Source organism: Epinephelus moara, chromosome 10 (genome assembly GCF_006386435.1).
Source record: "Epinephelus moara isolate mb chromosome 10, YSFRI_EMoa_1.0, whole genome shotgun sequence".
Taxonomy (NCBI): domain Eukaryota; kingdom Metazoa; phylum Chordata; class Actinopteri; order Perciformes; family Serranidae; genus Epinephelus; species Epinephelus moara.
In genome coordinates, this window is record NC_065515.1 from 5,652,729 (window position 1) to 5,665,283 (window position 12,555).

The window sequence follows — 12,555 nt, forward strand, 5'->3', positions numbered from 1 at the left end:
AGAGAATCAGCACTGGAGGACAAAACAATTTGCGGGTCATCTCTCTACAGCAGTGCAAGAACAGGCCTGGAACGGCAGCCAAGATGATAGGAGTCTCAGCTGGGATGTTTTCACTCTGATTTCAATGTTGTCAGCGGAGGGGAGCATAAATGCCTCAGAGTCTGACATGCACGCACAGGCAGACACAGATGACGGAAGAATAGCAGGGCATGGGTGGATCTAATTCTTATCAGGTGTATGGTGTCTTAGAGGAGTAATGAGGGTGAAGGTGAGAAGGTCGAAAGTCAGGGGTGACAGAAGGGATTCTCCAATGAGACCCAGGAGACTGTCACCCACAAGTTTTGACCCCTTCACCTGTGCACATGCTCGCACATTGCAGCCTCACACTGACAGCTGAGGGGGGTCACAGACAGGCGAAACCTTCCCCCATGTGCACTGAGCATTTCCATGAAGGCCCTGGGCCATCGGTGCACAAACCGCTTCTGACATTTCACTGCACATTTAAGAAGACTGCATATTTTTGTGTGGGACTGTTTTTATAACTCACACTGTGGGTCTTTGTCTCCCACTTTGGTCGCTTATGCTGGGGGAGGGTCTCTGTCCCGCAGCCAATGAATATGCTGCTCCATCCACGGAGGACTGTGGGGGAGGAGGTGGGGGCGGTGGGAGAGCATCCTGTAAGAGAAGAATAGGAAATCATATTAGTAGTTTGATAGTATCAACATTTTAATTACAATTACACAACAATTCATCATTCATCTCGTTTCAGTATGACGCAGTGAGACAAAAACAAGTAACATGAGCCTCAGAAAACAGAGTGTATGTTGCGTAAGAGGAGAAACCAGTTTGTTTATGAGTACCAAAGAGGGAAAGAGAATGAGAGATCATCTGTCATCTGGGATATTCCCTCCGGTTTGCCGACACACTCAGGGAGAGTCTGGTTTGGCAGACACTGTAGCCTTGTCCCCGACTTCCCCCTGCAACTGAGAATCTCCTATTCTGCTTGTTTGTTTGTTGCTAGGAAACCACATAGCTAGATGTTAAATCCATTGCAGTATTTAATTGGGACCATATGAAATGAAAAACATGTCCGTCAACACACTTCAGAGTAACCCTCAAACCAAACATGAGTGGATTCATCTTGACTCTCTTGTTTTCCCTTGTTGAGCGTCTAATGTCAAAAGAGACTCAAGCTTTTGACTAGAGGCTAATGATTGCGGCATGATGTTAGAAGAGCCCTAAATAAATTAGTCTTTTGTGTGCTACAAGATTACAGGATTAAAAATAAGCCACCAACCTGCTATGTCAACATAGATCACTAAAAACAACACAACACACATTTCAAGATTATGAGATACTAAACGAGGGCGCTGCGTGTCGAATGATAGTCTTATACCTAAGAGCAAGACAAGACTTCCCAAGCTCAATGTTGCCAGCACTGAGCTGCAGAGTTATAGCTTCCATGACACAATGGTGGAGGAGAGAGGCACTCAGACAGCCCTGTGGTATGTGTATAGGCCTATGTGTATGTGTGAGTGTCGATGTGCATTTCGTTTCACTGCTGACGCTTGGGCTGAGATAATTAGGTTGCCTGCAGGCTAGAGAAATCATCTGTACAAAAACATCATGTAGGGTTCCCAAGTGAAGCGGAGAGCTCAACCTTTTGTGCACACATTCCTGCTCATTCAGAAACTCCACATGCCAGAGCATACACATAGACAGACAGGAAGTGTGCGTGCTGTTTTGTGTGGATAAAGGGATTTCTTGACATTTTTAGTTGTACTGATTGTTTCTGCTAAGCAGGAACATGTTAAGAAGTTCATTTCGGCTTTAACAGCTCCTCCATGTTCTTTATGGAGTTTGTTGACAAATTGTGAAATAATAAAGCTTCTGTATGTTGTTCTAAACACAGTCCAGATTAACGTTTAGTGGCTACACAGCCTGAAGTAATGAATACCTGAAGGCTGCGTGTTAGCAGCTGATGGCAAAGTGCCATGAGGCAGTTCTTTTCATCTAAACAAACTCATCTTCTCAGGGGAGAGCAAAAGTTGTGAAGGTCACATTATTATGTGCATTGATTAATTCAAGCCAGTGTTTACAGATAATTCAATACTGTATACCTTTATGCCATTTTATGTAAACACGTTTAACCCTTAGATTTCTGCCATGCAGTATATTAATATTCAAATTTGAATGTTGGATTAAAATAACAAGTCTTTTAAAGAGGAAACGGACAACTGCCCCCATTGGTCTAAGTGGTGTTATTGTTTGAGTTTCCCACTTAAGACCCGTTTCCATTGAGCAGTACGGTTCAGTTCAGTTTGGTACGCATTTTTCCACAGTGAAAAGTTGTGGATGGTACCAATGGTACCACTCTGTACCGTCCCCATGTTTGGTCCCCCCTCTGTTGGGGTACCTAGCACACAGATCTGGTACTAAAAGGTGGAGCTGTTGCTGGTCTTGAGGCTCATGTAACCATTGTTCATACTGTGGCAAGTTTTACATTAGTAAACTACACAAAAATATGTTTTGCTGGCTGTTACAGCAGCTGGACTTAAAGAAAAAAATAACTTCATTCACTTGGCCGTCTGCTGGCAACTTTTAAGGTGGAATGTTTCCTTGTAATTTTACTCATGTATGAGTTGACGACATGAATCCATCAGCACTTCTGAAAATTTAGTTGGTGTTTTTTGTCTTTCTTGATGACACAGACTTTTACTAATGAGTGGATCTTAAAATGTTTAAAAATATATATGGTAATTTCAACTGGATTATGTGACCTGCATATACTGTAATTCTCACTTGGAGAAAAAAAAGCATCACGGAGCATCGTTTCTGTGGGCTTGCCTGAGAAGGACTGAATGCACAAACCCACTATTTTAAAATATCCCACGTAGAGACTCTCACTGCAGCCTGTTCTATATTGTTCTGAAAATGTCGGCGTGCAACCTTATTCTGCAGACAATACATGAGGTGCAGACGTTCTATCTATGAGGAAATACAGTGTGTGCTGGACGGAGCAGTGAGTGACAACAACACTGCCCACATTTAAGGGTACTGTTTGCAGTGTAAACGCTTAACGGAGCTATGGTCTCTGCGGGGTTACTTTTGGTTCCAAAGGGACCACATCTAAAGTGTTTGGTGGAAACTGGGCTTTATTTGTGGCAGCCCGCTACATTATCAGCATTTGTTACCACATATCAATTTTCTATTTTTGGAGCTGGACCGTTCATTAGGAGTGCTGTTGGAGTATATACTAGGGTTGTCATGATACTAAAATTTCAAACTCGATATCGATACCCAGGATAATATTCAATACCATTTTCGATACAGCTGCAAAAAATTAAGAGGCATGTCATTTTTTAAATAAAGATCAGAACAGTAACATCAATGATAACAACAAAAAATCCCCCCAAAATAAATAACAACCAGAAACAAGATCTGTCCATACAAATGTATTTATCTACAGCCCTGTTTATTTTCTGTGCTTCTGGTGAATTGGCACCATATTTTCATTGCTGATCAAATAGAGTTGGTAGTTTAGGCTCAGGATGCTCCTGTTTCTACCTCACTATGTGATCAGAGAACCAGGGGTTACGGGAGAAACCAAACGTTTTTTCAGCTTCAATCTGTGACTTTACAGTTAACATAACTTTTCAGACACTCACACAGACACTCACACACACAACATTGTCTATTAAAGTTACAGACGGGCATGACTGATAAAGTTTTCTGCTTAGCTCCCACATTAACGTTAGAAGTTATATTTTAGTTTGATGCTGGCGACACCGGCTGCTCAGCTGCTAGTGAGGAGAGGGGCTGTACCTGCCGTCTGCAGCGTGCTGTGTTCACTTCACTAAATATTTCCAAAGAGCGCTTTGCTGTGTTCACTTCACTAAATATTTCCAAAGAGCGCTTTTTCCTTTATTATTTTTGACCAACACTGGCTGCTCTGATCCTCCTGCAGCCGTGCAGGCCATATTACAGAAACGGCATGCATGCACAGCGACGACAACAAGCTGGGTTGCAGCAAGGGCTCTGTGCCTGCCAGATGCTACCTGCACAGAGCGTGTCCGTCGGACCCGTCGCGCGCACCCGACAGGTGCTGAGGTGGCGTGCACTGTTAGTATCGATACTTTTGTAAATTAGTATTGTATCCGGATACAGCGTTTGAGTATCGATACTTTTCAGAGTATCGATACTGTTGACAACCCTAGTATATACACCGTTCAGTTATTGAGAGCACCACACTCTTGGGGCAAAGAGTGTACTCTGGGCACAGACGAAGCAGCAGGACGTCAGAAGTGAAACTTTAACTTTCATCAATTCATCTAAAAATAAAACACTTTATTTCTTAGAACAGCATACTCATTTTAGTTTTATCTATCCCTTTAAAGACATACTTTAGAAGAAACCAGCTACATTTTCATGGAAACCACGTACTACTGCAATCCAGCACTGGGTCACTTTCACTGTCACTGCCCTCTGCAGCAGCTGCTCCTCTAATACATCAATCTGATCAGCTATAATTGATCTGACCACAAACAAAACAACTGATCAATTCTCCCTCCCACGACTCAAACTCAACAAACTGCTGCTGTGAGTAAAAAAAAAAGTAACAGAGTTCCACCTGTGCTGCGTTCACAGGTCTGCAAAAATGTCCAAATTCAGAGAGAGGACACAGAATGATTATTAACGAGAATGATCATTCAACTGCTGCCACACTGATTCAAAATCTGTGGAAAACACTGCAACCAGAAAGCTTTCCGTTTTCCTCAGAGCCTAGTTAATACCAACAACACAGGACACACTACACTTGTTTTCCACATTTACTTCGGATACTCCACCATCTGGCATTTCCCGCTACTGGGCACAATATCTGCAAAGAACTTACAAGCTCTGTGGTAACTGGGGATACCTACACAGGAAAACAAAAGCATGATCCTCTTCTTATTTTGGTTGTGAAGTGGTTAACGCACCTCCTTTGTGCCATAAATGGAGCCTTCATTTTCCCAGAAGATTGCACCCAGTGGCAGACAGCATTTAGAAGTGAAAGCAAGGCTTACAGGGAGCCAATCTAAACGCTGATGGTGTCGTTATTCTATAGCAATTAGATTGTGCAATCAACATTTACTCCACAATAATCCAAAGCAGAGACTTGTCCATTTTCACTTTAAATCGATAGAAACAATGTCACAGAATGACACATGCACACACAAATAAGTCAACTGTCAAAACAATATAATGTGAAAATTGTCTGAATTTGTAGAAGCGCATTTTATTTTACAGTAAACAGAACTTGAATATGAATGCATTTCCCTTGGCTTGAGCCATATAAGCATCTGTTTAGTTTTCCAGCAACAGTCTCTTACTTAATTTGAATCCATTGCTCCAATAATGTTTAACAGGTTTTGGGTATTTTGGTTGTTGCTCTGGGGCCTGGTGTTTGCAAGATTTATTAGACCTGTAGAGGATTCCACCTACCACAGTGATGGATGTGTAGCTTGTCTCCGAGGGAAATGTGAAGACCGTTGCTGTAGTAACAGGACTACTAGGGGGTGGGGTCACGATTAGTCCAGTTGTGCAAATGTGTACCTGGCAACAAGATGGAAACGTGGACCAGTAAATATACCATAATGAACTCAATGTATAGCTCCATGACAAGCTCCACTCACACATGAAGAACAAAACACCACATGCTTGTCTTACCATATATCATCATATGGGAAGATGAACTACATCATTTCAGAGCTCACACCACAATTTCATTTTAACAATATTCTTCCTCTCTCCTGTCACATTGTATGTAAATGATTCAGAACAGGGATGCACACATGTGGGACTGTATTCTGGTGACTTAGCCATAACCACAATGGTGGTCTGATGACTTTATTGGCCAATGGGAACCAGGTGACTGCCCATCAGGATATTTCACTGGGCATGTTTAAGAGAAATGCTTTCTCCAACCAGTCATCCACATGAGTCATGGTGGTGTCCTGGTAACAAGGCTATACTGTTGGACACACAATATCTCCCTGTAGCCTGTGGTCTCTCTCTCCATGCATGACTGCTCCAGACAGAGCCGCCTCTTAAGGTGAACCTTTCAGAAAGCAGACAAACCTCAGATTCAATCTTTACTGCTTCCTTATCTATTGTGCACTCGGTGTGCCAAAGGAAAGCAAAACATAACAGAGTGCTCAGAGGTGACACTGTGAGGAAAATGGCTGCTGGGCACGTATGCTGTGCTAATTTAAAAAGGACCTATTGTGCTCATCTTTAGGTTCATAGTTGTATTTTGAGGTTCTGGTAGAACAGATTTACATGTTTAAAAAAAACTTTTTCCTCATACTGTCTGTGCTGGAACACCTGTATTCATGCAATGGCATATTTACAGGCCTTAACAAAAAATCAATCAGACAGCTGCAGCTGTGAGTCAAAGAATAGATTTTAAAATCTTACTGCTGGTCCACAAAGCCCTGAATGGTCTCGGACCAAAATACATGCTTGATCTACTGGTTCCCTACGAAGCATCCAGACCCCTTAGGTCATCTGGAACAGGTTTGTTGTGTGTTACAAGAACAAGAACCAAGCAAGGTGAGGCAGCATTCAGTTATTATGCTCCTCACCTGTGGAACAAACTTCCTGTAGATCTGAGGTCTGCTCAAACTGTCAGCTCCTTTAAATCAGGGCTAAAAACACTATTGTTTACTGAAGCGTACTCTTAGATTAAATACTTACCTGCTGTATTCTACTGCCCGTACTTTTTAACTACACACTGCTGATTTATGCCTTTTATTATTCTACTTCTTTTCTTATCCTGACTGTTCAATGTATTGAGCCTGTTTTTATTTTATGTTACTGTATTTTATTATTATCACTATCATTCTCAATTTCTATTTCCCTTTTTAATCGACTGTTTTTATTGTTTTAAATTGTGTCTTGTTGCTTTTAATGTCTCTGTAAAGCACTTTGAATTAACTTGTGTTGAATTGTGCTATACAAATAAACTTGCCTTGCCTTGCCTTGCCTTGCCTCTGTCTCAAATGCTCCTTGGTGCCTGTTTCTTTAAACGCCTCTCCTGCAAAAGCCCAGTCTGCTCTGATTGGTCAGGGTTTCTGAGTCTTTCGCATCTTGGAGTCTCTGCATCGTCACTGTAGCCGCGGAATGACTGGAACAGAGTATACCCTCTTCTAGGGATCCACAGAAATCAATACTCACAGTCAAGGCCAAAGTTGTGAAACCGTGACAAGCCGTGACAATTCGCTGTTTCCTCAGTACCATAGGTAAAGGGGAGGGGATGCAATTCTTCGAGACCGGACGCAGCAGCATATATGCCTACAAGTGTAGTGTAGTCTGCTGTTAAATGCCAAAGGAAGAAGAACATCTACCAGCATGGCACACCAACAATAACATGTGGAGGATGGTGTCAAGTCCAGCTGCAGCAACAGCTGCAAAAAAACAGCGTTGTTTTTTTTCTGAGATCAGTGTATTTTTTGAATCACATGCAATAGGAGAACTACATATTTACACTCTGCAACAAATGGCAGCAGCCTGACAGGGGCTAAGCGTCTTCTTGAAGTTGAAAAATGTTAAACTTAAATGTGAAACTCAAAACACTGCGCTTGTCACTGTTACTTTTTACCCAGCCGTCCATTAACAGTGAAGAAGGGGCGGGACAACTACTTTAATAACCAAGTGTCACATGTACAAGAGCTGAACAATAACAACAATGGAGGAGAAATATGTTAATATACTGTGGGCTATACACGGTAATATATGTTTTTTGTGTTGGAGGAGGACCATTAGGGATGAATAGAAAATGTAATCTAATTTTAAAAAATGTTCCGATTATTTTTGGGGCATTTACCTTTATTACACAACAGCTAGAGAGTGGCAGGTAAGGGGGGTGAGAGAAATGGGATGACACGTACTAAAGGGCCACAGGTTGGAATCGAACTCGGGCCACTGCAAAGGACTCAGCCTACATCAGGTGCACTTTCTTCCTGATGAGCGAGAGTAATAAAGGAGTGTTTGTTTAAGTACACAGGATTCATGGTTTTGTTTTTTACTGCGATATCAAATTGGGTTTTAAGATTCGTGTTATGGCTACTAAATTTCTGGTATTGTGACATGCCTACTTTCTACCATGAAAAATCACAAATAAAAGCTTCAAAACCAAACTATTCACAACCAGTCACGTTTCAGCAGTAATATGGTCCAAACTGAAAAAATTAACAACACCAGCAACCAAGATTAATGGTTTCCTTGATGTTAGCAGGTAGCTACATGTAGCCGTGTATGTGATGTTAACACTTGCAGTAATGTGCCTGGAGCAGAGGACCATTTAAAGAAATCTGTAACAATGACGTCAGCTTGTAGCCAAAGAACAAAAAAAAAAAAGAAAAAGAAAAGGGACAGACAATTCAGAATGGCCTGAGATGACGTGAAATATGAAGAAAATCAAACATAATAAGTCCCCTTTAAATAAGTACATTTCTTTTAGAATTGAGGCAGAATGCAATCAACAGCAGCCTGCTTTAATTCCTTAAAAAATCTCTTCTTGTTTAGTTCATTGGTAGATGAGAGGCATGTTTATTTCCGAGACTGACTACTCAGCCCCCTAGGCACCTGGGGCTTACCTTTGTTGGTTTTGTCTGGGTGTTGGAAGGAGAGAAGATGAGTAGAGGTGAAGGAGGAGAGAGGAGCCGAAAGAAGCTGTGCATACAGTGCCTGCAGAGTCTCGATTGTGTCTTTAATAAACACAGTGATGTGTAAATCAAATGTATTGTTAGCCCTGTTGTCACCTGGGAGGATAAGTTCACAGGCACACGTCTGGAGTCATTAAAAACCTGATTACACCTTCCGCATGGCAAGAAGTCTTTGATGCCACATAAATCATAGCAAGATGAAAGGTTTTGGTTTGAAAAAAAGACAGAAGATCCTCAAGATCCACTTTACTGTAGACAAGCACTCTCCTTGTCTGCCTTTTACAAAGAAGCGCAAAAACACATACGCTGTGGATTAAAGATTAATGATTGAGCTAAATAGGGAGTTTTGGAGCGTTTCAGGAAGTCTGCAGCACCCAGACAACACAAAAAAGGACATTTGAGCAAAAAACTAACAAGCTGGCAGAAAATAAAGAGGAAAGGGAGTTAGCTACAAGCTCCCAGAGCCTCAAAGTGGGACAACAATGTAGGTACAGTCTGAAATCTGTTGTCAAACAGCTCACCCTTAAGTGTTCAGATAACAAAGAAAAAAGGCAGCTTTTATACGGACATGGCAGCCAAAGTTTAAATTAAAAAGAACAACGTAACAATTTTCAAAATCCTGCTGTAGGTCACCTTCACCTGATTAGATTTTCTGCTTGTTCTCAAACTTGTGGTTACACTTAAAGAATCATTAACAAAAGTTGAACAATGAATTCATTACAGTTTAATAGTTCAAAATCACCACACAATGGGTGGCTCCTACTTGAACACGGTTTACATATTATTATTATTAGCTGCACATTTCAGTGTAGGTCACAGAGGGCCTCATACTGTGGTAAATCAGCAGGACACTTGTAAATCTGCTTGTCTGTTGTTTTGACAGTCTAGCACCGAGTCAAAGCCGATCTCCAGCGGCTGGCAACCATAAAGCAGCTGCGAGTTCCTGTCATGTCGGGATTGGTGTGGAAACCTTGAGGGCTGAGCTGGAGTCGTTTTTGCGGACGAGTGGAGTCACGCATCCATGATTTCAAACGCTTGGATGGAGCAATGGCCTGTTTGGTATGATGGGGAAAAGGGAAGCCTAATTGCTGACAGAAGGAGAGTGGAGCCTTTGAACAGCAACAAACATCTTGTGAAAACAAAAAGAGCTGAGGCTGGACTCGGGTTTCCAGTTGCATGATTGTGTCGTTTTTTTTCTTTTACAGTTTTGCATTTAAATACCACTGAACAGGATATTGTAGGGTTTCCTTTATCCGATAATTGCCGGTCTTTGACCGGGAAATCTGGTGAAGTCCGACATATTTTAATCTCTCTGGTCATAATATCCGGTGAAAATAACTCCCTCTGAGAATATGTAGGCCGAATACAGCGTCCTAACAGCAAGCTTCACTCTTTGTCCACACTGAATCTGTCAAATATGCACTTCTGTTACGTCATGTAAACAAACCAAGTACCTATCAGCTGTGCACTTCAGACCACACTGGAGATGTTGCAACCACTTAACAGATGGGTGAGTACGTGATTCTTTTTCTATATTTGTACTTATATTTGCACTTATTAAACAGAAAACTGTTTTATATTTTGATATTTACTGGAAATTGCATAAAATACAACCATCAGCAACTAGGTTGTTCTTAGCGATGGTCATTTACCAGAAACTTTTAGCTCCCTGCTGATCTCTTATTCAGTCAGCTGCCACCTGATTTGGGTTTTGTTTTTGGGAAATGAGGATGTGTGGTATAGATAACACTGCATTTCAACTTCAAGAATCAGCTGTACATTGCAAAACTTACTAAGCAACAGGAAGAAACAGAAACAGGGCGTCCAACAAAAGTAGGACATTCCGATAGAAAACAATGCAATCAAATTGAGTTGTTGCTGATGCTTAGTCAGGTTGCATTCAGTTAGGACACAGTAAGCCAACGAATGTAGACAAGTGTAGTACTTATTCATATTTTTTTAATAGCACTATTATGCATGTGAGTCTAGCGCTGGGAAATATATCAATATTATATCCACATCGTGATATGAGACTAGATATAGATTTTTTCAAGGGCTGCCTCCTGAAAATCGATCAGTTGGAGACCCCTCTTAACTGACTGAGATCACTTTTAGTAGAGCAGTTTTTTTGCCAGTCAGTGTGAAGTGTACTTCTGGGGACACTTTGGTCCCCAGATTTTGCTGCAGAGTGAGTGCTCCTCACTATCACGCTGCTCTCCAGTACAGGCAGCTGCGGACACGGCACAGAAGAGGAGAGGCTTTGCACTGTAAGGCTCCGAAATATTGTCATTATCTGGCTTCTACTTAGAAGGGGTGGTTACAGCTCACAACAACATAATACGATACAGTCTCTGGCTTTTGTCTAGTTTTGGCAAAAAATGTTGTTGCACATTTACAATCAGTCGTTAGCACAGTAAGCTTGTTTACTATAATATGTGAATGTTACTGTCACACTGAATGTCCTGCTAAACCCCGTTCAAACTTTCAAACCCCATATGGAAATACGGAACAAATAGTTGAATATTTATATGGCTGCATTACAGTAAATTAGTAATTTTGTTTTCTAAACTTATCAGACTCTTGATATACTCTTAATATTTGATTTTCTCCATATCGCCCAGCCCTTCCTGAGTCAATTCAGTAAACACAGATTTTATCTGACCATAATTTCTCCCATTTGTCTGGCACACTGAATTTTTCAGGACATGTGGTCTGGCACCAACGTGGACAGAAACCTGGGATACTGACAATCAGCTGTTTAAGAATTATTCAGTGCACTGAATTAAAACATGCCATGAGGTGCTCGCTTAATAGTCAATAAGCAACAAAGTGAGGGAACATGATAATGTAAGTATTGCACATTACTCCATCTTTCTACATACTGCTGTAAATTGTGGAGAAAAAGTTACAAAAAAGGACAATATCCTTTAAACAGCTAAATATATGGTATGTTATTTTTTATATTTGCACTCTTTTCCACTTTGTACTTCAACTGCTGCATAATTTCCCTCAGGATAAGAAAAGTTCTATCTTATCTAATCTCAAATTAAGCTTATTTGTCATACTGCACTCCTCTGTTTTTAGTCAACACATTAGTTACAACTTCTAGGAAGGGATCTGCAATGCAGCAGCCACTCTATTTTACCCCCTCCCTGCCTGTGGAGTACATTACCTGTGAAGGTGCGCTGCAGGAGAGCCCCCCACTGATCTCCCCGATTCTGGCAGCTGCTGTGGGGTTGCTAGAGCTGATGAGGACGGGCCCACTGATCTCCATGGAGTGGCGCTGGGGGGGAGGAGCTAGCATGGGTTTGTGGGACATGGTGAGAGAGGTAAAGGAATGTCGCTTCTTGCTGTTCTTCTTCTCCCCTGCACGCTGGGCACCATTGCTCTGGGGCCCCGAGGAGGCCCCCTCACCAGAGTCTCCACTGGAGTCTGACGGCTTGTCCAACTCTATAAGCTGACGAGCTGCTGAGTTGAACTGTGAGAGAGGAAGAGAGGCAGGGGGCAATGAGGAGAGAGTAGTAAGGTGGAAATAACAGATAGAGGGGAAGGCGTGATGGAGCTTTAAGTATTAAAGTGATCATGAAAATGTCACTCTCTATCACAAAGCTGTCATGGAAGACCTCCATCTTTATCTAGTCAGTAGAGATTGTGAGCAGCAGCATGATCTATCAGGTCTTTGTATTAGGGTACATCCACACCAGTACATTTTCGTTTTAAAACACACACACTACACTACTACACTCCACACTACTACGACGTTTTGGGAAAATACTGCTGACCCCGTTTTAGTAGTGTGGATGGGAGGAAACAGAGACTTTTAACAATGATATAAACACCCACATTT

At 41.7% G+C, this 12,555-nt stretch overlaps 1 protein-coding gene across 3 annotated transcripts in view; it reads right to left on the minus strand.

Moving 5' to 3' along the window:
* sh3rf1 (SH3 domain containing ring finger 1) overlaps positions 1-12,555 on the minus strand; it is a 47,958-nt gene that overhangs the window by 8,416 nt on the left and 26,987 nt on the right. For 2 of the 3 annotated variants that reach the window (XM_050054731.1, XM_050054730.1), the window contains exons 5-7: positions 11,881-12,186; positions 5,485-5,595; positions 548-675 (exon numbers count right to left, since the gene is read on the minus strand). In XM_050054731.1, coding sequence (XP_049910688.1) covers positions 548-675; positions 5,485-5,595; positions 11,881-12,186 — 545 coding nt within the window. The remainder of the gene's footprint in view (positions 1-547; positions 676-5,484; positions 5,596-11,880; positions 12,187-12,555) is intronic. The other variant, XM_050054732.1, reaches the window with a different exon arrangement.